Here is a 26,986-nt window from a genome sequence, read left to right as displayed (position 1 = left end):
TGGTGCTAATGAGACAGGAGGGGTTCTAATTGCGTGTGAACATACAAACTACGTGATAATACCTATTCTGTAGTTCTTTATACGGGCTATAATAAAATCTTTTAGACCGTGTGTGGTCGGCTTAGCTATTAGGCGTGTTGCTAAGTATTTGTTGTAGTAATGTTTATTAGCCCTATTTGTGGTTGTATCGTAAATTTTGGTACTGATTTGCATTAGCTTTTGTTATCAGTTCCTTAATAGATTGCTTAAATTATCTTAATCCAACTTTACTTTTTAGTACAAGTAAAGAGTACATGACAGTGAAAAGGATATGAATTATATGAATACGTCCAGCTGGAGGTCTCCATCAAACGTTCAGAACATTTTTGATTATCTTTATTTTTTTAAGAAATTTTTTGAAATGATAGTTTTTGTCTTGAAGAAACTTTTGCCTGACACTTCTTCATAACGTGATAATGTGTATTGTGCTTTAATAAAGCACGTAATCATATTGACCAATAAAAATCCATGTAAACTTCAACCCTTATCCTGAGCAGCCTAAATTCAGGTAAATTTACACCGGTCTACCTTATAACTGCGAGCTACAGACTATAATTTATTTTATATAAAAAATACATATATTACCTAAGAATGGAACCGTAAAAGCCATTTGTAATACCACAAAGGATGTAGATTGACTGAATTTATAGTATATCGTAAAATAGTACATTACAATACGAGGACGAAAAATTTTTTTCTGACAAGTGTGAGTTTGCAGGCCGAGCCGCAGGCGAGGACTGCAATCACACGAGTCAGAAAAACATTTTTCGTCCGCGTGTTGTATAAAATTTTATATTACGGGGTCGGAAATGGGGGTTTTGCGCACGCGAAGCGTGCGTAAAACGTCAATTTACGCACGCCGTGATATAAAGAGTATTTTTTTATAGTTTCCAACAAGCCCACCCAATTAAGCGCCAAAATCCTATCCGCGGACGCTTGTCCGATGACGTCACTCCACTATTTATCTTTCGAACGATGTTCGTGACCAAAACCGGGGTTGCCAAAAAAAAGAAAGCCAATCGCCCGTCCATTCTCAGAAGTGGACTTGTTAGTATCACCATTTATTACACCACGGGCACTGCTGATATTAATGTTGCCAGATTGAAAAGTCAATTATTCGCTTTTCAGTGCAAAAACTTGTAGGTAGGTTGTAATGGCAAATTGTTGTGTTAAGTTGGAATGTTTTTTTTTATGTTGTCCTTTCATTTCAGTTATATAGGAATTTATATTAATTTCATCCTTTTCTTATCTTATTTATTTAATGTCTTTGATACTTATTTAATAAAAAATAAGTTAATCTAAACTATTACAACTTCTGGCTCGCACATATTGACATAAGTAGATGTTTTTAACTTTAAATTAGCATATTCATATATTTCGTGCATTTATATATTTTTTACTTTTCATGCGAAATTGAACAGGTTAACAATAAGAGACAAAAGTAAGTTACTTCTAACAATCACCCATCTAATCGCTGACCGTGGGTAATGTTAGCGCGGATGGAACTTTATCTATACAAGTCGTAGGACAAGCGCACTTGCATAAGAGAGAGAAGAGCAACAAAGAAAATATAACCACTACGTTTTAAAGAGCAATAAAGAACGTCGAAATACTACCTACATTGTATTATATTCATGTTTAAGTGGCAACCATTAATGACCAAACAAAAACATAAACAAACAACAAACACAAACATTTGCGAGCATTAAACGGCCAAATATTGGCTTTGGATTGAATATTCGCAATTTCCGACGAAATATTTGCAGTTGACAATATTGACATAGACATAATTTTGAAATAAATACGACTGTAGTAATAATGCTGCATGCTTTCGGTGCATATTTTGAACCCACTCAATAGTTGAGATAGTTAGTATTAGTTAGTTAGTTAGTAATAGTTGATATTTGCAATATTCATGAACATAAATTAAATTATGTCGCAATTTCGCTTTGCAAATATGTGCATATTATGCACCGTGTATTGTGTATTATACCGTGAATCTTATTTCTTGAATGTTATAAGAACTGAGCATAGAATCCATATGTTAATTTTTCTTTGCCGCCCAGGGTCAGCTGTCACCTAAGCAAAATAGGGCAGGACTCCTTGAAGTTGGTTATGTTGCTATTTCTAAGGGCATTCATTTCATTAAATATACTACTATTTAGATTAACGTGACACTTACTGTTTGGCTGATATATAAATATCTAAATTCGAACAAGGTAATAAATAGCTATGATAAGACAGATAAAAAACCTATACATAACATGATATGTCTAGCCAGATAGTCGAGGATGTCAAAATTCATATCCTTGATCGTTTACTGAAAAAAATATATATAAATATTATCTTAAGTTATCAACAGATGTGAAAAGTGTAAAAAATACTGTAAAAGTATCTATGTAGCTACATACAAAGCTATGTTTAAGAATAATTAACTAAATCACTCCCTTTTAAACTTAAGTAAACCCCCAAAACGAAAAACAGAAAATGATATAGTGACACATTTTTTAAATGATAAATATTTCGTGAACCTGTCAAATTAGTTTTCTGTATTATGTTATAGTCCTTTTAGCTTAACAAGTTTGAATAAAAATGATTTTATACAAATATTTTAAAAAACTTCGATGTTTTTAACTACAGATACACATTTCAATGTTTAGATAAATTCTTCGAAAAGTCATTTAACTACAGATAGACATTTCAATGTTTAAATTCTTAACAACACCTGTTGTAAACGTAAACATAGAAAACTGTCATTTAAAGAACTACTTCTAGAGTTACTTGACAGAGCAGTAAATGGCAGCGTCAAAGACGATTACTACTCGACTTACAAGAGAGCGTGCTTGTGACATTTAAGAAGTTCGCTTTGATCTGCCAGCCCTTCGTGACGTCACTGGGAGTACTTTATATTAAGTGCTTGGTCTTCGTGCTGTTTTGGGGGCATCTCAATAGGAATGTAGTATTGGGGTTATGATATTTGTGATGTTATCTCCATAACTATTTCGGCCTTGTTGTGGTCAGGTTTAAAGAGTAGGTACTAGTGGACCAAGATATTTGCAGTATCCTGCTACAAAAGAAATAAAGTCTTGTCAACTTTACCTACTTGTTGGATCTAAACCAATCCTATATTTGTACCTGGGACTTAACACACGTTCTCATTTTGAAATGTGAATGCGAAAATATGTTTTTAAAGTGTGTCTAATGTCACTTGGTACTGATAATTCTGACTATGACTTCCATACAGGAACATGTACAGGACATATACTTACATATATGTATCTACACGAATGTATGACATATAGGGAGACGGACAGACAAAGAAAGACAGAAACAAAAACCTTTTTTGTTTAATTGCTGTGAAAATAAACATTAGAACTATAAGCTTCGAAAAATATAGTATATTACAGACGGACACTACAATTTCATTCATCCATATACATTCGAACTGTCCTTACAAGAAAAATATTTTAATCTTCATTTTATTGTCCTGCACACCTTGCGCCCGGATCCAGTTTGCGAAATAAAGTGTGAATGTTGAACATGACTGTACTTTTACTTCGTTTTTGAGCAAATAACATGCGATATTTTTGCATTTGTAAGGGCTCGACATAGTGTTCAATTGGAACCCGATTTGATGACGTCATTTTGTAAAAAAATATTCCTTTTTTTTCTAACATTGAGCCCCTGATGGTAAATGGTCACTGACTGCCATGTACCCTTACCATGAGAATTTACGTTTTAACAAATATGACTGTTTTGGTATTTGTTTACGTATTGGCCCATACAATTTCCAAGTTCTGATATAATCCGCTAGGGGCGCTGATTGGAAATTGTATGGGAGAATACGTAAACAAATACCAAAACAGTCATATTTGTCAAAACGTAAAAACTAATGGTAAGGGTATTGTAGCCTGCTACAGCTATAGATCAGGGATTCCAGTTGAAGATCACAGATTCGTTGCCACTCCTGAGCACCTCTTAAGTATATTTGTTTCATATGTAACTTATTGTCCCACTGTGCACGGTCATTTCTTGGAAAGAAGTCGCTAGGCTTGGCCTTAGAAGGCTATAACTGACTAGCCTAGTGAGGGTTACTAGAATTTTCTTTACACATAATGTCTTTATTTTCAGCGCGTACATCACGCTACTTTATTCTATTCGCGATAACTCACGCGAATAGAATAAGAAAGCATGATTATTTCGCGAAAGCGATGGGGAATGAGGTTTATATGACGTTAATGTGATTTTCAAATGGGGGATTCAAGTTACTGGTATAAGAATCGTACCTGAACTCTGAGAACTAAGTTTAAACGTGTCATATAAGTCTGTCATACTTAACTTTTTAAATCAGAAATAAGGTTTAATGTAAACAGGTTTTAATACAGGCAATGGATGAGCCTGCAGCGCATCTAATGTTAAGCGGCCATTAGCCAATGAGATTTCTAATCAGTTACAAAATAATAAAATAAGAGTTACATTAGAACAATCACATCGCGTCGCCTGCCCATGAGGTCTGATTTAAATCTTGGAACACATCTTCAAATCTAGAATACAGCACGTTTACGCTGATATCAAAGGTACAAATAGACAGTCTCATCTAAGTCTAAACACTACCACCTTCTTACTTCTACTTTCCATGAAAATACCATCGCTAATTATTCAATCAGAGCTAAAAAAAATTGATCAAAAAATCGCAGTAGCTCCAACCCATATAACACCGCCCTTAGTGATTACATAGCGAGCAATTTTGTGGGATTGTTATTAGGCACCAGTAAGTGGGTACCCGATGATACCGGATCTCGTTATTAGTTAACATTAAGATAAACACCACTTTACGTTTTAACATAAACACAAAGTTCCGGGCTTATTTAATTTTCGATCGCTGACTTGTAAATTAGTTTCTTTTAATTGCGCGATTACTGCGTGGTTAAGTACGGTTTAAAAGGATGCGTTTAATTTTAGGTTTGATAGTGTTTCTGAAACACCAACACGGAATCGAATGTGAATGTATATTGCAATTTGAATTACTCTGAAGTTAAGAAAAGTGCTTTCAAGTTTTGTAAACAATGAAACTCGAAGTTCAGGACGCTAAGCTCCTTACAGAAATCCATATAAACCTACAGGGTGATTTTTTCCAGTGGGCCTTCATGGCCATATCCGAAACTTCTGATTGCAAAAAAGTTCTGATAGGAATTACGCGGCCGATTTTGATAAAACTGAAACCTGGAACATTAGTTTTTTAAAATGTATTCTTCAAGCAGAGAATCAAACGATTTAATTTAGAAGATAAAGAACAGCCTGTATTATGAAAAAGCTTTGATGTGTGATTTTATTTGAAGCTTTGTTTTATCGTATAGAAAATTCATATTGCAAATAAGTAAATGATCGTAACTACTAAAATTATAGTTAATTCTGTATCGTTGCTTATTACTTCATTAGTGTGTATCTCACACTTAAGTAATAATTTTAACAGACAATTAATTCAGTTCTGTCTTACGCTATAAATAGATAGCACACCTCTCGTGATAAGATTGTGTCATGTTTTGTTCTACAGTAACATGTGTTATCATTAAACACTTGTATCGTTTTGAATGTGAAATACAAATGACATATCATGTTCTAGCAGCTCAATTTGTGTAGGAATTACTGTTTATGTCTATTCCATTATTTAGTTACAATTCGGATTTGTGTATGGGGTTCTGGGTTCTTGTCAAAAGATTATAAGTGATAGATCTCCACACTGGCTAAATGTTGAAAATACTTCAAACAGTTTTCGAAGTGTGATGATCAAATCTTATGAATGTAAAAAAATCATGAGCTTTCTTCTACACATAGTGATATTTGGAAAATACGCATAATTAAAAAATCGTTCATAAGTATGATTGGACACTCAAACCTTTAGTGTATGAAATCGAAATACTGGTTACCCCTGCTTTATGTAATAAGTAAATATATGAATATGTAAAGTATTTCACCTGATGACGGTTTTTGTGGCCCACTTAATATTAATTACCTTACATTTCCTATGTGGGCACCTTACATTAAATTTGCAAATCTTCGACTGTTACATAGATAAAGCAGGTCAATCACGACCAGGCGAAAATCTAATAATGAATTCCTTCTTTGACTGTCTGAAACTCAGATGTCTGGTGTCTTGACATTTGTGTGCTTATCTTTGTGTGTCCGGAGACACTCACTATACACTGTAGAGTCACATTTGGTTTTCAAGCCTGGGTTTTAATGAGTGTTCTTGGGACCCAAAATAAAAACCGAGCGTGGGATTAAACATGCATTTTTGTACATTTTTAACAAATTTCGACAATCCGCCATTATTATTCCGGTCACACATTTTCATCACCATGATACCATGGTACCCGTGCAAACAGATAAGCTATCACGTCAAATGGACTACATGTGTTAAGCATTAGATATATGGTAACATCGATCACTGTTGACCAGGGATTAAGATATCGAGATTTGCCGAGATTAGCCCAACGGGCTAAGGGTTTTGGGTTCCGTGTCGTGTGTGAGATGGAAAAACCTTTTATTAACGTTTTTTTAATAATTGGTCTTAGGTATATTATAGTATTAATTGGTAACGTTTGAAAATTAAAGGATAATTTGAAGGTGCTGTAATCTGCTGAAGCGTGAGCTCTACCAGTTGTGAGAAGAGTCCCGAAGAAATTATTTGCCTAATTATTTTAATCAATTTTTTCCTTAGCTAAGTGATTTCTTGGATCAAAATAAGGAGACTACTTGTCGCCTCATACGAATATCATATTTTTTTAAAATTGAACCCTTATAGTTACAATTTGATATTTAAATATTGTCATTTAGTACGGAACCAAACTTTATTTATTAACATGACACATTTTCAAAGACAATTCCACGAGTGAAGTGAAGAGATTTACGCCATGACAGATATCTGTTAATATCATGTCATGTTACGAAACATAAAAGTATTTTGGGAACCTCAAAAATATTCGCGCTATTCTCGTAATAAATTTCAATCTTTTTTATGTTCAATTTTATTGACGGTATTTTTGTCAGCTGGTAAAACTAACAGTTACCATCACCACAGGTATTTCCAGGATTTTCGGGAGCAGATTAGGGCTACGGTATCCCCTGCCTGTCGTAAGAGGCGACTAAAAGTGGGCTTACGCAGCGCCGAGAACGGCCACCGGGGGGGTTTTAGTGCGGTAAGAATCCCACATCGGGTACCTTTTGAAGGTTTCCCCTTCGTAAAAAAAGGTAATTCCAGGATGAAGTAGTTCTTGAGGTGGAAGGGTGTGGATGCCGGCATATTTACGTATGAAATATGGTCATTCCATAGTCTTCAGCTACGCTCATCTGTGATCGGTTTATGATCTCCTGTCCTATAAGGAGATGGTTACAGATTTCCATGAGTGGTAATGACTACTTACCAAGTTTACCAACAGATGAAATGCATGTATTTATCGCCATCGCTATTTCAATTTTTTAAAAAAAAAACCTATGTATATTATTTTATTACATTTTTTTGTACTTACCAACTAAACATGATACCGGCATGAGTAACATTATCATGTTTCTTATCTCGTAATTACTTCTTGTAATTAATGATTTGCGTTAGTCTGACAAGTTTAACGACTGTCCATATCTCCGTAAATATACAGTTTTGTATGCCTATATCAATTATTCGGTTTATCTTATAAATAATTACTTATCACACCTTTATTTTGTGTATCCGTATTTGGAATGAATTTAAACGACATTTTTGCAAAATAATTCATTGGTATATAATGCGATTCCAAAGTGTTTTGGGACGTATAACTGGGATATTTAAAGCCAATACAAGGCTTTTTCAGTGCTGATAGATTGAAGAACGATTGCTTGACAATCTATCGCATATTTATGTGACAAGGTTTAATTGCGTCTTACTGGTAACAAGGCTTACAGATCAAGCCCATTACTTTACAATTTATATTTTTATACCTTTATAGTGTCAAACGTAATTTTTTTTGCCGTGGGCGGCACTGGCGAACGATGGCGGCAATTCGATCCCGGCAAAATTTTAAGAACACTTAACAAAACTACTTACATGCTTAAAACAACTTAATGAAATACCCTTGTTTAAATAAAACACGTTTCTATAAATACACTCAATTGATACAACTTCATTTTAAATTGGAGTAATGTTTTAAGGTAGAGTTTCCAGTTGCCCATAATTCGACTATACACGACAGTTATAGATGTCCAATTGCAAAAAATATTTATTTAGACAAGAGCTTATAACTCTAGTTTCTCATACAATAAAGAAAACAAACACGATTTATTGGCAATAAAAAATCGATCCGCCAACTATTACGGTGTTCCTAGAACATCATTCGTTGCAGTCCTTACAGTTAATTAAATGGAGCTTTTAAAGCCTTAATTGATTATTATCTAGACACGTGCTCGAAGTGGATAAAAAATAAATAGGAAAGATAACTGAAGGCAGTTAAGGTGTCATTTCATGGCGGCTTCTGGCGACATGCATAATTTATTCAAAATGAAAATAGTCGTTGATAGTGACACTTAGAATAGTTTACGATCTGAATAATTTTGTTGACGTTTTCGTTTTGAAGACCTTTAATTAATTTTATTATTAGTGAAAGTTTATGATTGAACTAAATATTGCTTGAGGCTATTTTCATTATAAAATTTGATATTTTTAATTAATTATGTCCAGTGAAATTGAGACCTATTTACTTCTATTGAAAGGTCAATAGAGAGCTTACGAAAAAACATGGGATAATAAATAATGTTGGATAACTCTGTTGAATGCAACGCATTTAATTTGAAATATACAGAAACCAATATTAAATATCTTTTCATTAAAATAATTAACTTGTCTTAGCTACATTAATTTAACACCGTTTTTCACTACAGTATTTTATCACTAATATTATTCATGAACAAAATTGGTTTTTATATTTATGAGGTCAAAATCGACACACGAAGTCGTATATCTGTCAACGTGGAACTGTCCCTTAAATGCATATTTTAAACGAGATAAGCCTTGAATAAAGGGTTGTGTATGTTCAGCCGTATATTTTTTCACGAGCCAGTCATCGAACCTGGGACTGTTACGACACGCTGCACATCAATTACTTGGGCTTAAAAGGCCCTTAATTGCTTTTATCTTGGCATCTAAACGGGCGGGACGTATGACAGAAAAAAGGTAAAGTTAAATTTGTCAGCGCTCATATATTTTGTAGGACGTATTTTTTAATTTATCACTTAGCGTTGCACAATAGGGTTTTTTATTTAAAAAAATTAAAGTTAACTGGTCTTGTCTGTATTGTTTAATGTCTTTTAATTTTATTCGTAATTATTAATTATTTATTGCAAATTTGTATGTATGTATTGTTATATGTAAAATACTGTATGTATTTTAATATTACAGAATTAATGGTATTATGTTTTTAAAGTTGTTGACTTGTTTTTATAAGGCAATATATTGATAGCCAACATGTTATAAAATATTCCGCTATTAATAATAATGTATAAAAATATTATTTTGATTAAAACGCAGATGGTTGTATTAATCATGCGGTCGGACTCCATATAACATCAGGTGGACTGCATGCTCGTTTTCTACTTCTATTTGATATAAAACATTTCCACACTACATTTCAACATTTATTCCGTTATTAGTCTTTTAGAATAATATCTATGAGCTGTAACATTTTCTCCTTTTTATCCGACCGCCAAGGTAGGGTTATGTTTTTCGCGCGGATCCCGTATTTTTATAAATCTCTTCGTACTGAGAATATCACAATTCTATACCTTATGACATGGTTTGTCACTTTGAATTCTTTATGTTATGAACCCTTTGTGGTTCGACTTCGGTAGCACCATAGCCAAATTTACAGCCTACACGTAGCCTAAAAACAGCAGTGTTAAGCTGCTATGTTTTGGTTTGATGAGTATGGTAAGGAAAACATACTTATCTGAGGCGTTCCAACTCCGTCCTCAGGAGTAGCGATACATCTGAGCTCTTAACATTTTCTTCACCTTTTTAATACAATTGTTCCTCCAGGGCACACTCTATGATATCTTAATTGCATACCGTTTGATCGATAGAGTACGCCAATTATAACTAAAGAGTTTTATTACTGACCGATCGAAAGCGGTTTTTCAGTCGGAAATCGGAAACGTACCTTCCTTGTTTCCTCCGATATTTTGAGTATTTACACAATTATCTTGAATTAAATACACGAACGTATGTTTAGATTGAGTCGAAAGGTTCGGCCGATTTTTGATCGAAGCCGAACTATTATTTTAATAAATTATTTTTGTACATAAGTTTTTGTACACAAAAAAGATGACATAAAACAGAAGACATAGAGATGAAGTACAAAGGATTGCTTATTCCAATGTAGAAATCTTCCAGCAATCCTGGGACAGGAATGTGCCTTTTCTAGTTTCGGTCAAACCGGACCGAAACCGTAACTCCGGTTATTCGCTCATTTTTATCATACTATCGGAAAATGTTAAAATGTATAAAGAATTATTATTATTAGCGATTACTTAATGAATGCTTTTACTCGGCAGTAGTTCACGATGTCATTGACCTTTCCCATACCGTTTTTGCACAAGGAACACATAGTTATTTTTTGTCATCATCTTGTGTCACAAATAATGTGCCACATGATTTGTCAAGATGGTACGATTCCATCGATCTGGTATGGTATGGTTTCAGGTTCGATCCCAGGCCAAGCAAGGTACCTAACCTATCTAATCTAATCAATAAATTTACGTTTCTGGGTGGTTTTGTATACGTCCATCGCACTAATGACTGATAAAATTTGCACCTACTTGACATTTTGTACATATATAGCTCTAAGTCAAAATTGTGAAGTAAGTATAAATATTTTTGTACATAAAATATCTATTTTATTGTTTGATACCGAAATGTGAACAATCAACTGGTAACATTTTAAAAATTCGTGCCACAACAAGAATTTAATCAACGCTTATGGCCACAAAAAGAATTAGGGTTGCTACTTTTTTGGGATATGCAAAATACTTTAAAACGGTATGATAAAAATGATTCTTAGTTTTATTTAAATATAAAAGCAATATTTAATTATTAACGACCAAAAAGTATTTGTCATTAAGAGGCATAGATTAGTAAAGATTACTCACTCCTAACAAGAAAGTGTACCCAGTTTTGAGAAATGAAATAGTTGCGTAAAAGAGTTTTGCCACGTTTCCGTGCTAGGATGTCCCTAAAATAATTATTTGTTTGTTGTGTAAATTACGCAGTATTAGTTATTTATTCGTAATTTTTCTCTAAAAGTGTTTTTGTTTGTCAAGAATTCAAAAATAGAACTTACTAATAAGCCGTTTGTGGCTTCATTTAATTTCAAGGCGGCGAAGTATCTTTACTAATCTATGTTAAGAGGTATCATCAAAAAGGGCTTAATACCTACGTATTAGTTGAAGGAACTTGTCAAGATTATAAATTGTGTTATTATCATTCCGTAGGTGCGATATGGTTTACTAATGGTCTATTTAACTATTGGTAGACTTCACACACTTTTAAGGCAACAAAAAGGAACCAGACAAGGTTCTTATAGAAGTCTAGATATTATTTACTGTTCGACACAATTAAGTGAACGTGTACTTTCATAGGTATACCAAATTTCGAAATATGGGAAAATTGCAAAATTTGTCGTTCGATTTGAACTCCCTTTTTCAACTTCGCACAAAATATTGTTGAAGGTGGTAGAATCCTTTGTGGTTCGACTCCGGCGGCACCACCGCCACGCTGTTCTTTTTCGAAGGGTGTGGTAAGGGTGAGATACTTATCCTAAGCGTTCCAGCTTAGTCCTCGTGGTTAGCGGCGCATCTGTGGCCGACCACAGGTAGGAATATCTAAACCTATTTGGGGTTGATTACAGATGTCCATGGGCGGCAGTAACCACTTACCAGTGGACTGCCTGCTCGTCTATTATATTATAAAAAAAATATTGGACTATTACTGAACATACCTTAAAGGTTTGAAGACACAAGTATGCACCAAAAATCTTGTCGAGTAAAAATTGTAGTAACAAGAATTTAATTAACGCTCGCACGCGGCGGCCGCCCGAGGCAGGGTTGTCACTGTAAAGACTGGATCTTTAACGATCGGCCTGAAAAGGTTTCAGGCTTATAATTTTATATATATTACTAGTATAATAGCTATGGTATATTGTATTCGATGTGTTTAGTTACCTATTTAAGGGAAATTGAATATGCAGTATATTTGAATGTATGCCATATGTCTGACATGATTATAGTAATGAAACAATTTTACTTATTTTATTATTGATATGACTACTAAGGTAGAACGTCTTTTCTCTCTACACAGTATAGACCCTACCTATAATTTATAGGTAAGATCTACCTATAATTTATATGTGCCTTATTACTTTTTACCCATTAACAGTTTTACAGGCCTACTTGAGGTCGACTACATATCCGTTGATATTCCTAAGGTCTAAGCTGGAACGCCTCAGATAAGTCTGTTACCATACCATTTAAACTGGAAGACAGCAGTGCTTAACACTGCTGTTATAAGACAATAATATAATTACATGGTAAAACTATTTATTATACCTATAACGAATGTATCATTACACACGATTAGGAAATCCGGAACGCATCGCAAGTCCATTAGTACAAGTTGTAATTGAACGAATCTGCGAGTTATCTCCCCAATGCTAGTACGATTAATTGAGTGTGAGCCAAATGCAGCTCGTGACTTTAATATCTATATGCACATTAAAATGGTGTGTGTTTTTGATTTACTTATAACAATTTTCGAAATTAATATTTCTTAATCATTTCAACTGGTTATTGTGTCACTGCAGGGCAGGATCCACAGATAATAAATCAAAGTAGTGGAAAGGGGAGCTGAACAATATAAGTACATTTCATTACGTTATACTTTACCGTTACAGTAATTACATAATTCAAAAAAATACGGAACCTTAAACTAAATTTCAACCCGGACTTCTAGAGAACTGCGTTAGCCTATAGGCAATTAAGACCAAAACATAAAAACATCTCTTATCTCTTCTTTAAAAAATTACGAGACTGTGTTAAAATAGTCATAGTATTTATAGGCTAAACCTAAAATAGGCACTTGAGGTCTATAAAAACCGTGCACAGGGTTTATGCGGGTAGAACCTGGTGGGGGTACTCGTATTGTAACCGCAACTGCATTATGAGTGTTACATTCAACTTCCAGGACATTTACACTGTACGACTACGAACCGTGATATATCGTAACGTATGACGACATCAATGCTTTTGTGACACAGCTTGACGATCTTACCGCTGTAATCGAATCAAATAATTTTTTCTGTTACATGTAAAAAGTGCTGCGAATGCTTGAAATTCAGGCACCATTGCTTTGGCAATCATGCATATTGAGATTTGTGGTTTTTTATGTCCTACTACTCCGTATATCGTGTACCACACCAAGCTGCTTCCATAAAGAACAATGGATATACAAATTAACATTTACATTACTGAAAAAAGAAACATCATAATATCTTCAAATAATGCAGTAAATGATTAATAATGAAATTTATCAATTTTTGAAAGCTGACTGGAATGGTCATATAATGCTCCATAACATTACTTTTCGTCCAAAAAATGTTTTTAAAATGTCGTTTGGTCGTTGAACGTAGTCGTGTAGTATAAACGACGACTTTTCTCTGAAAGGATACCATGTAAAAACAATAACAAAATTGCTTACTAACTATTGGCAGATGTAGAGCTTAATAAAGAATATAATTTATTCGTCACTACTTCTTAATTAAGCTTTGTGTTAATATGTAAATATTAAGTGACTTACGTTTAATTATGTCTAATTATAATTTATTGTGCTAATGACTTGCAGTAACTAAAGGGTAAACAACTGGATCCATTTTACTTTTTCAAAGTGGTTTCAAATTGAATATGTTTAGTTTTGCACCTTTCATGATCACTTACTAAGCATAATTTATAAATAAATAAACGTTTTATTACTTAGTTGCTTCAACGAGTGTATTTTTTCTGTGCTACAGTATCTCTTTGTATTCATTTAAAATAAAGTGATAGGAACAAAAAAGCAATAGAGACATTCGATGATAAGAATAAATAACTTATAAGAAATTTACGTTAGCACTTGTTTTACGATGAGGGGAGACATAAAGAAACATACGTAGCTAAGTTCGCACTCCATCTTTCAGCCTTTAGAAGTCCACTGCTAGACATAGATAGGTCTCCACCAAAAAAGGGGGTTTTGTTATCACTTCATTAAAGTGCATATTTTACGACCCGCGTGGCGGAGCTGTCACCATGCCGGTCTGACGCGCAGAGCGTCCCGGGTTCGATCCGGGTTCGTTCGACAGATTTCTAAATGATGAAGTTAGATTTATGTTTCTGGGACTGTAAGTGTAGAAAGCGTTATCGCTTTTACAATGCTGAGTTTTATAAGGAAATCTTTGACTTAATATCGACATAATTTTCTCGACTGCTCGCCGAAGGATGAGGTATCATCCACATCACATAGACCATTTTCAATGTCCTATACTATATATGTTAAAAAAGTATGTTAAATTATTTGTATTTGAAATGTTGTTTCATTTTTTTACGATATCTCCGTTACTTAACGTAGCGAAGTATTTATCTAATTGTGTCAGGTGAAAAACGTAACAAATTGGGGATACTCGTTACCCTTGATTTGGGGTAAACACGTCCGAGTGGGGTAAACTGATTCCGACTCATCCAATTACGACCCTCCTGCTAAAGGAGCTGTAGTTGGATTATCCTGGACATACTCGATAAAATGTCGAACGATACTTGACCGCTTTCGCTCGAAATTTGCGTGGTTTATGAGATGAATAGCGAATGTTTACATTATTTCTTATAGGTAATTACTGCACTTATGACTCATTTTAAAGTCATAGGAAAAATTTAGGCTTCCTATATATAGTCATGACTCTTAATTTCTTTGAGCTCGTTATGATCTGAAAACACGTAGAAATATAAATTTATTTTTATGTCTGCTTGCTCGGAAATCGAACCCGAAACACTCTGGTTGTGAAACTGATACAGTGATCAATGTAAAAAGCCTACAACAATAATTATTTAATTAAAAAAATGAAATCTCTCTAATTATGAATCTAATTATGAAATTTATTTAATATTTTGCCTACGAAAGGTCGACATGTGACAATTTCCTCATACTAGACATTGTTAAATTTAAATCTTTGGTAATTCAAAATTGGATAGATTAATTATTAATAACGGGCGTAAAACAAGTCTGCTTTATTAGAGATTGTTTTACTTTTCAATCTAAGTTTCTGTTTACGTTTCTATTCCAGTGACGACAGTACAACGTACTAAATACGAAACGCCTAGTTGAATAACCTGTAATCACTCAAATCTCAATTTATCATGCTCGATTGTGATGATTGATGACTTCAATAGTAGGTGAAACTAAATAATCTTGTTTGTAATATTCAACTAGAAATCTATTGTTCTGTCTATTGATTTATTTGTTTTACAGCTGCTTAAGTTTCTTGGTATAATGGGCATATGTAGAGTCATGTATCATATACAATCCGATTACTAATAGAGATGTTATTAAAATATTGTAAAAAAATAATGAAAAGAGATTTTTAACAACTTTTTGTGCCAGTGTCATTAAACAAATTAAAACAGCGTCGATTACCATTGACTATAGGTATCTTACAATAGTCTTAAGCAGTTATATGCACAAGTTATAAGTACTTATTGTAATTGAATTGTAGGTATTATTTAGTAAATATGACTTCAAAGCTTGATTTGTAAGAGCATTTTTCTTATCACGCGGGTTTTTGCGTCCGCGTGCGGTTCTAGCTCACATGTGTGAGATATTGCATAGATATTTTCCTGTATGACAGAGAGACTGTAGATTCTTAATCTTAAACTTTAGACACGAAACATACACTTGCGTGACAAGAAGACGCTAACACTTCGAATTTCGAACGAAACTATCTCGAACGCTAACAAAAGACGTCTACGTACAGAATACGGCCCCTATCACTAAGGTGTAGTGATTTTCAACGGTCCATTGGTCTTGTAACTGTTGGAGGAAGTTCGGTGCTTCGGTAATGAAAGCGGAAACATCTTGATTTGTTCCGACTATTATTTCATGGCCCCTCTGTTGATACTGGTCAGGCATATTGGGTTAGATGGGAGGATTTATTAATGTTATCAATACGTTTTGTTACTTATTGCTTCATCACTCAAATATGATGGAAATAAAAATGTATTGTCTAATACTTTTGTCTGCTTACTTATTCAACTTTGGATTTGTTGTGGAAATTTAGGGAATTGTGTTTAATTTGCATATTTTTTTTTAACTTTATCTACATCGAAATTAAATGTTTCTTAGTCGTCAAACAAAAAAGTTAAAATCTTTTTATTATTTCCGATATTTTAAGTGTGAAGGCCAGCTATCAAGAGCAGTAACAGTCGCTTCTTGTAATCGCAAGAATATTTAGGATCATGCATAAAATGGAAAAGCTGACAAGGAAACCGAAAATGGAACAATATGTGCCATATTGCATACGTTTCTCATACGCGTAACATTTAAATTAGTGTAGAAAAAGTCTGAAACGATCCTTAAACTGTATAAAAAAGTGTAGAATTAATCGATTTTAACCCTATCAGATTCTCATAGGAATAACTTAAAAAAGTAACAAAAAGTGTTGTACTTTTTGTGGGTCGCGTCATCCCACTAAACTAATGTCAACGTGGGTGCCTGCTCAATAAAAGAAATACTTTTTCGTTTTTGATTTAGTTTAGTGACACGATAAAATGTAATTTACAAATGGTATTCCAATTTCCATTCTTTATGTGAGATTGAAGTAGGAAATAAGTTTATAGTTCACTTTAGGGTAAGCCTCACTGCCGCCCATGGATCTCTTCAACCAACTCCATATATAACATCTGAAGCCGATCGAAGATGTGTTATCACTCCTGACGATATAGGTAATCACATCATAAGTAAATCGGCGGGCATCCTTCACATAACACATCTAAATATATATAACTCAAAGGTAACTGACTGACATAGTGATCTATCAACGCACAGCCCAAACCACTGGACGGATCGGGCTGAAATTTGGCATGCAGGTAGATGTCATGACGTAGGCATTCGCTAAGAAAGGATTATGATCAATTCCACCCCCAAGGGGATAAAATAGGGGATGAAAATATTACTTCGTAACGCGAGCGAAGCCGCGGGCAAAAGCTCGTACATACATATTTCTACCCAAGAACTGTTTTTATTTACAAATGAGTGGCGGAGCGTCTTCCCGGTTAAACCATTATGGTTCTCCATTCAAAAAAGTGCTACAAAACAACACGTTTTAAAAATTTAAAGTCATTGTACCCAACGTTTTTAATTAAGTGATATAAATATAACTTAATATCACACAAGTTCACATTTACATTCACTAACTGAAATGGCGCTCAGTGCCACAAGTGCAAATGCTTCAATGCAATTAAATGAGAGGCATTGTGTATTTTTTTGGTTACTGTAAAAAGCTCAGAAGGTGGTAGAACTCTTTGTGGTTCGACTCCGGCGGCACCTCCGCCACGCCTATTTCTGCCTCATAACAGCAGTGTTGAGCGCTGCTGTGTTGTTTTGAAGGGTGTAGTAAGGGAGACATACTTTTCCGAGGCGTTCCAGCTTAGTCCTCAGGGGTAGCGGCATCTGTGACAGACCTCAGGTAGGAATAGCTAATCCTATCTGGGGTTGATTAGGGATGTCCATGGGCGGCAGTAGTCACTTACCATCAGCATGCGGGTCTGCTTCTCCTATATTATCAAAAAGCTTAAATAAATTCTGTAACTTCAATAGTATAACCCATTTACAAAAAGTCGTACCACATTTAACTTTCATTACAAATATTTACGTTAGAGTTTCATGGCTGGTGTTGTTTACGTACATACAATGACAACTGGCGTAAATTGTTCGCTTTTAGTTCAGACATCATACTATTATACAGTATCTATTGAATATTGTGTATTACTTTGAATTGTGAATAATGAAATTGCTTAATTACAATAAATAGTTAAACCGTACGTATTGTTTAACAGTGAAATTGTTCTTAATTTACATATATGTACTTAAAGTGATGGAAAATACGTAATTCGATTTTGGAGGCATTTGTGTTTCTGTCTCATAACAGCGGCACTAAGCGCTATCATGTTATGATTTGAAGGGTGTGATGCTGATACACTCAACAAGACATTGCAACTTATCTGGGGGGAGCAGTTTACGCTCCTCCCGTACACCTGGTGTTTACGACGGTATGCGGCCACACACACCGCCGTCCTTCCCGGGGTTGCTTGCTGGAAGGCTCGAGCTCCCACATTTGTCGCCCGCAACCCCGGAAGCCCCCTTTTAGTCACCTATTACGACAGGCAGGGGATACCGTAGCCCTATTCTAGTCCCGGGTGTACAGGGACATAACCTACCCGACCGACGACTAGTATATTGATTGTATTTTGAGTTGATTGTGTGTTCTTGTTTAGCAGAGACCTCTAACAATCGAGTGGACTTGCTTGATTACAACTTCTATATTATGAAGAAATAAACTGGCATTGTTGACTGTTATTTTTAACCAACTTCCCAGAAAAAAGAGGTTATTTATTCATCTCGTTTTATTTTATAAGCCTATCTCTCTTTACTTAACGCTTGATACAATATATTATAAAGTATAAAACCATTAATATTTTAACATAATATAATAACTAGCGACGCTGTTCAAACTGATTTATCTACCATCGAGATCCCGAGACGCCTAGACGCGATACCCAGATCTATGTCTAAGATAGGGCACGCCCACTCGATAATAAAGTATGGGATAAGGGACACTGATATGAATTGAGTATCATAAAGTAGAAGGGTGAATTAGTGAATTTTTGCATAATAACGGCCTTTGAATGGTATTTGAAGTTTGAGATGATTTTAAATGCTTATCGATGTTGTGATATGCTTGTAGAAGCATTCTAATATTATTATAAGCTAAGTTATAACTAAATAGACAAGGGTACCAAATATGCTACCAATATGTAGTAATTTGAAGGTGGCAGAACCTTATTTGGTTCGACAGCAGAGACTCAACCGCTGCACCTATTTCTGCCTAATAACAGTAGTGTACAGCACTGTTGTTTTTGCTTTAAAAGGCGTGGTAACAGAGACATACTTATCCTCGGCGTTCCAATTTAGTCGTCAGTAATAACGTATCTGTGGCCCACCTCAGATAAGACTCCGACCTTACCTTGGGTTGATTACAGGTGTCCGTCAGGTGGACTGTATGCGCGTTTCCTGCCTCTGTATTATGAAAAAGGAAATGGTACTAAACAAGCTTCCAATAGGTAGTCATTCATTTTGTACCGACAAAGTTAGACAACGTCGGGTGCGATCGGAAGTTGGATGGGTAACTAGTGGTTAAATTTCATGCGCGCTTCCGTGGTTCGTTGCTCCCGATTTTAATGTTACATGCCAGTCATTAAATCTTGTGAAGATACTCGTAGATGATTTCAAAGACGATAATGGTTGCCAAATTATACTTCTGCCATCAATGGAGCAGCGTGGTGGAAAATGCTAGCAGCTTGCGCCACTTCCATTCTATGAGTATTTGTAAAATGCACGCTATAAATAACTTACTAATATAATATTGTGGATTTTGTCATTTCTAACAAATATTAAAAGGTATATTAATTATTATTCCATTCCATCTTGGAATAAGCAATTATTTGTACTTTATTTTTATCACTTTTGTATTGTTATGATTTTTTTGTGTATAAAAACAAAAACAAAATTTTCAGTAAAAACATGATGATTACGAAGGTAGTTCGCGTAAAACTGCTTTTCCGCTTTGAATATAGAAATGAATCGCGTCGTCATAGCAAATTGTATGACTCACTACACCTGCTCGGAAGTCGGAACAACTTCAGAGCGGACTAGCTGTTTGGCGATAGCTCGATACTCGTGCCCAGGTGTCAGATAAATCGTATTCCCGTTTGTGACTCTCACCACCTAAAATACTATCTGAAACCATAAATTAAATACAACCAGAGCTTACAAAGACACCTTTCTAAAATAATAACTCGTGATTATACGTTATCCAGATGACCAGTTACTATGAGATAATGAACGAGGTACGACAAGTAAAGCCGCAATGCCTTCGGCGCGTATTGAATTCCTCGCTACTTTGTTACATATCCTTAGTAAATAAAGGTACTAGTTATTTCTGGTTTAATACCGGTGTGATCTGGTGTGTCTGGGAGTCTGGTGTGAGATCTGGTTAGGAATACGTAGATTTGTTATTAGGCGGGGTGATTATGCCTGGGAAATGGTAGTGTTTCCTTAGACTTAGTCCGGAACTATATATGTGAGATGCTTGGAAAACTTCGATAGCATGATTCAGGGTTGTGCAGCGACATTTCTTGACGAGTCACAAGAGAATATCACACTGGTTTAAAGACTGAGAAATAGAGATATAGTTACAAATCAATTTCTGTGATTAATTTCAGATAAATTTATACACCCAACTGTAATCCATCACAAATAGTCCTGTACTATTTGAGCAGTGAAATAGATACAAATGTCTATTAACACAAGTGTATTTTTTATTTTTCAATTTTAAATGTGTTAAGCCATTTTCTACCAATTTAAATTGTGATAATATTTATATGTAACTCATAAGCTTTCTTCTTTGTTTCCAGGAAAAGTCCGGTGAACCTTACTCGGGGAAGCTTTCGGTGAAATCGGACCTAAGTCCTGTTTTTGGTAAGTGTCAATAATACAATTTATAAAACTACAATAAAATTTTCCTATTGTGTAGGCTACTGTTACCCATGGTACCGTGACAATCTATTTTCTGTATTTTTGTGAGCTAGTCTCCGGAAAACTGAATTGAGTTTTTATATGAACTTTTATCTTAAGCCTTATGAGAGTAACATAACTTTTACCCTTAATTTTTTTAATAGTTGATGCTTTTATTCATGATTAGTATCCAGTATATCCTGTCATTGCCATGTACCACAGTCATTAAAACCTGATGCAATTAATTGCGTAATGAATTCTAACAGATAAGCCACTGTTGCTCAGAATAACAGTTTTCCTCACCACTCGATCACCATAATGGGCGCGCTTCAGCCTTCTTGAAGGTAATAATTTGTCTTGAGATAAATTTCGAGGGCCGTGACGTCATCTTTGATTGTGTCATAAATGGATTTGCGTAAGTCCAAGATGCTCCCCGTTTCTGAATCGAAAAAGTAATCTTAAATGTCACTTTTTGAAATATATTGGCCATGACCCATGATATCCAATTCATAGCTTGCGTATTCTAACCAATATTCAATAGTTCTGAGGTAGAGACATATACAGAAGGCGTTGCAAGTATTTCCCCAAAATCTCTGTGACCGATCCTAACTAAGATTTAATCCTATCATGTGTGGCAGTGACCTTTTTGACTTTAATTATCTCTTTACAATAAAATGATATCATTGTGAAATGCCTAATATCCCTTAAGACTAGATTATTAACAGCAGACAAGCAGAAGAAATCGGTTTGAATCTGATTTAACAGTAATATTTTAGTTCGGAACCGATACAAAAGTATTTACAGTTTAGTCATTACCCCTGTATTAGCACAAACCTTTATCTGAAGCTAAAATCATTAGATCAGATATCTAGACCCGTCTGTATAAACTGAGTTGAAGACAGCGAGAGTCATACATAATGCAACGACAAATTCACTCCACTAAATGTGAAATTGATTTCTGTAAGCACGTACTTATTGGAATTGTACCATAAGGCGTTTGTCTTACTGCTAGCTTAAAGCAATTTAAGCGATATTTTGGAATAAGCGAAAAAGTGACTTAAATAATATATACCTATATGAATAGCATCTTCAAGAAATATTTGTGGGATACGGTTAAAGCCTTGTCTTACCGCTTGACTTTATGTGTTGCTTAAAGATACATTTATATGTTGCTTAATAAGATATACCTAATGATGCAGTGTTATGTATGTTATAACACCTTATGTTCCAATTTAGTCTATTTGATTACGTATTTAGAAGTCAATTAATCAATATGTGGCAAGTAGAGTCGAATGAAAATGTCAGTAGCGTTAGTTGTTACACCATTTAGTTTTCCTGTGGCTAATATACCAAAAACGGCTTAGAATTCACGTATCTTTTATTGTCTCGCGATTCGTTCGCTGTTGGTATGACAAGCAATAAGTTCGGGTCTTCCTCGACCATTACGTGAGAATTATGTGTGTTTTATCGCCAGCTTATAATCATCTGTCACTATCGTTACAATATTTTCGTATAATTTCGTTCGACTCCACCTCTCGATAGTGATGGGAAATTAATTATCGATAAAATTGTTTTTCCTGTTATTTTGCCTGTTGCAAGGTGTCCGTATGTCTGTATAGGCTAATCTTGGAAATTGTATTTTTTTTTCGAACTGCATTTATTTACACTCAAAAAGAAAAAAATCAAGAATTGGCTACTAAACTAAGAATTAATATGTAAAATCGTATATGAAATATTAACAAACGCATGATTTAATCGCATCAATCCGTTTGACATCTTAAAGTAAACAGTAATTATAGCAGGCGACAGAGCATCGATCAGTCGACATCGCGACGCCTGCGTAAGTGGTATAAACACGATAGATGCAATAATGTGGACAGTGCAGTGCATCAAGTGTTGTAACTTAAAAAAATACTGGTGTTAGCGATTCCTTTGAATAAGTGGGTTACACATTTTCTAAAGTGATGTGACGTGCTCGTTTATATAGTTCCTTCAATTTACCTAGACTAGTAAAATAAAATAAGTTTATGTCAAATTAAACCAATCCCTATTAATATGTCAATTTATAACATTCCATAAATACAGATGGGTTTTTGTTTTATTGCAAATATTCTTTTGATAATAAAATTTAATTTGATATAAATTATTAAAACCCATTTTAAATACTACGGACGCAATATACTTACAGGAAGATATAAATAATATTCACGACTGGTGCAATAAAAACAAAATGAATCTGAATAGCTCAAAATGTCATCATATAAAGTTCACCAGAAAAAGAAATAAGTTACAAACGACATATTACATAGCCAATAATAAACTTGAAGAGGTTTCTACTATACGCGATCTTGGTATACTTATTGACAGTAAACTCAGTTTTTCGAATCACATAGATAAGATTGCAACTGATGCATATAAAGCACTGGGTTTTATTCTGAGATGCACAAAAAGTTTTAAAAAACCAGCTGCTGTTATCCAGCTATACAATAGCTATGTGCGAAACAAGCTTGAATATGGTAGTATTGTATGGTGCCCTAATTATAAGATATACGGAAATAGAATCGAACGGGTTCAAAAGAAATTTTCTCGTATCTTGACATACCGTTTTAAAGTACCAAGAATTATAAAAACATATAAAGAGAGACTAAAATATTTTAATCTGCAGGAGTTATCAACACGACGAGCTCAATTAGATTTACTATTCTTGTATAAGTTGATAAATGGTGCTATCGATTGTCCGTCACTTTTAAAAAGATTGCAATACAACGTTCCCGCCAGGATACCCAGAAAACCATGCAGTTTATTCCACATTAAGCAGTTCAGGTCTAATCTCGGTCGTTATGCACCGATGGCCCGCGTGGCCCGTCTGTATAATAAACTAGCTACGAAGATCTTAGACCTCGATGTACACCACGATGGTTTCTCCACCTATTTAGCCAAGCTCAAAAAAGTTCCAAATTTTTGACGTACCTATATTTATTTTATTTTAATGTTATTAGTTATAGCTACATAGTTTAATAGTAATTTTAAGTATGTTTATACATTCAACGCATGTTGTGATTACCTGTCATAGTAAGAACAGTTACCCAATAAGATAATAGATATGATTGTACTGTATATGATAGTCACTGCTGTATCTTATGTTGGTAGTCCCGAATAAATAAATAAATAAATAAATAAATAAATAAATAAATAAATAAAATAAAATATGCTAGTGATGAAATATTTTCAGCTGAATATCTTGAAGCAGCTAAGCAGTTTAGCTTCGAGTTTTAAATGTGAAAAATATAAGAACTAGACCTACTTACTTAGACCTACCTAGACTAGACCTAGAATTACCTAGACTTACTAACTTCTTGTCTATTTAAATGTAATTACTTAAGCATGTATGGTCAAAATACTTTGGTACATTTGAAGTTACACACATATTATGCTGTTTTGTTAGAAAATAAATTTGTTCGTTTTGTAAAAAGGAAAATATTTATAATTTTATAGCGATGTCACAAAAAAAATCGACACCTGATTCAACGCGCACATCACTACTCCCGCAGCTCGAACGCCTCGTTATTTGTTGTTATTAGCGTCGTTTTTTGTTATTCCCTGGACGTTTTCGAGAACCGGTTACGGGTCTAATCTGATCAGCTCGCCACGACCCGGGAGGAGTGACGTTAAGATACTGCATCGGAGGATGACCTTTGCTTTACACTAACTTTACTTATGGCTCTGCTCGTGTTGGCCTGTTCAAGATTTTCGACGGTAATGATGTTTGTTAAAATATTGATATTATTGTTGTAAAAAAATTCTATGCTTTTGTTTTTTGGCATTCAAAGTATCTTATGTTTAATTTCATAATACTAACTGTATGTGTATCAAATTTCATAAACATCGTCTAAATAATTATACAAGCCGTAAAAGTACAATAAAAAAATTAACTGAGTTTTTGTACAAAATTATCAGGGTAGGAGCAGAGAAGTTGATTTAACAATTAAGGTAAAAAAGTAGCTTATTTACGTATTAATATTTTATTAGCCCGTAAATCATTGATTTCTATTAAGTTTCTGATGTTATTGACTAAGAAAGTTAAATAAAACTTACACCTTCAATAAATCATAATCATGTATTTCCTACCTTCAATATTCAATTGAATACGTAATTTACCTAACATTTATTTATCTGCGTTGACCAATGAACCCTAAATTAGATTAAATATTTGATGCCATGCTAAATTAGAGTTGCTAACCAAACCAGTATTGCGATATTAATAACTAAACAAGCAAATAAGCAAATTCAAATCCACTAATTTACGCCGCTGTCATCGGCTGCACATTTTCGTTTGATACCAGAGGGTTAAAATTGAATAGAAATGGCATCCATATTCGCACCTACGGCCGGTACATTAGCACATCAACAATGATTTGTGACGTGCCGATTTTTTGACACAAATACCCTGAGGAACAATACCTCGTGTTTTAGGTAAATTTAAGGTTTAAGATAACTCTAATAATAAGTAGTAATTTATAAAATAATTTACTGAGTATTGATAAAGGTTTGAAAGTGGGCGAAATTTGACATGCAAATCGATTAAAATATTTCTTTAGCTATTTCAATTAAAAAATATTATTATAATATTGTAATTCCTACCTTTGTACAAAAAATTGTATAGTTTTTTTTAGGATTTTGAGTAACTAATATTACTTTCATTTTTTATGATATGTTAAGTTAATTTATTTATAAATATTGCAAATACTAATATTTTAAACTAAAATGAAAAACGGTGAATAAGTATTTTATATACCAAAGATGAAAATAACAATTTTAGTCTCGTGACTTCTGGTACATTCAGAAAGTACCTTTCTGTACAATATATGTTCTGTGGTGCCGCCAATGAGCTGTTAATGATGTTCATAATCCGGATTTTATCGCCCACGAGTTATGGTCAATTAGCGTTGATTAATCTAATGAATTTACTGAAATACGTGTATTTCACGAATTATGTGCATTGTTTTTATACCGTTTACAATGTGTTGGTTATAATTTGCGAATGTAAATGGGTTAATATGTATTTTGTAGCCAGTTATTCCCTATGAAGTTCTTTGTCTTGCCCTGAATGGTTAGTTTGAAATAGGTTGTCTTTTCTAGAATTATTCCGTGCGTAAGGTCAGAGAAAAATCTTTTTATAGTAATTTGTGTTTTTTTAAAGGCTTAAGACTAGGCAATTGAAGTTATTTTTGAAAATCTCTGAAAATATGTGTATGAACCTCAAGTTAGTCCTTGTCTAGCACTTAAATACAGATACAAACATGGAAAATATTACCTACAAAGCAATAGGTACATAATGCTTTGTAATATGTATTTTTAAAAACTTTTATGCGTGAGTAACAAATAATCTGAATAATAAAAACATATATATATTATATCTATTCAAATCTATTGAGTAATATTTATAACGATGCATATATACCCTTAACACTTATGCTCTAATTTTCCATACCACACATCCTCACGTCTTACTAAAGGCTAATTAAGAAAACCACATTACCACTCGAGGTTCTAAAAGGGATTTTTCGTAAGGCCCTTCAGTACAATGCAACGCAGGCCTGTTACAAAGGAGGCCAATCCGTAAGTACGTTGAATCAACTCCCGTATGCCTATCAGAGGCATTATTTGATGTTCTGCTCTCACGCTGTATGTAGGGTTGGCAAAAGCTAGAAAATATAATAAAAAATAATATTATAATGAATGAAGGAATAAATTATTATGGATTTCTCATTACGAGTCATTCGATTCTATTAAAAATAATAATGTTTTTACCCGACTGCGGAGGGTAATGTTTTTCGAGCACAAATGAAATGAAATATATTTATTTGTATAGGCCAACGGCGGCACTTACAAATTGTCAGTTACAATATTTTTCTTAAACTACTACCGGATCGGAACGCGACCTCTACTAAGAAGATCCAGTAAGAAACTCAGTGGGTTTGTCTTTTTTTTATTATAATAATTATTCTCTTTTTTTTATGCCATCATTATTTACATATGTAAATGTCTTATTCTTTG

At 34.1% G+C, this 26,986-nt stretch overlaps 1 protein-coding gene across 8 annotated transcripts in view; it reads left to right on the top strand.

The window, feature by feature from the left end:
* Positions 1-26,986, top strand: part of pan (transcription factor pangolin) — a 192,467-nt gene that overhangs the window by 69,871 nt on the left and 95,610 nt on the right. For all 8 annotated transcript variants that reach the window (XM_073089949.1, XM_073089953.1, XM_073089948.1 and 5 more), the window contains exon 3: positions 20,830-20,893. In XM_073089949.1, coding sequence (XP_072946050.1) covers positions 20,830-20,893 — 64 coding nt within the window. The remainder of the gene's footprint in view (positions 1-20,829; positions 20,894-26,986) is intronic.

This window comes from Epargyreus clarus, unplaced genomic scaffold, assembly GCF_041222505.1.
Source record: "Epargyreus clarus isolate Ecla_fem2 unplaced genomic scaffold, WU_Ecla_fem_2.2 ptg000031l, whole genome shotgun sequence".
Taxonomy (NCBI): domain Eukaryota; kingdom Metazoa; phylum Arthropoda; class Insecta; order Lepidoptera; family Hesperiidae; genus Epargyreus; species Epargyreus clarus.
The sequence above is the reverse complement of the archived record's forward strand: the minus strand, read 5'-3'. Positions and strand labels throughout refer to the sequence as shown.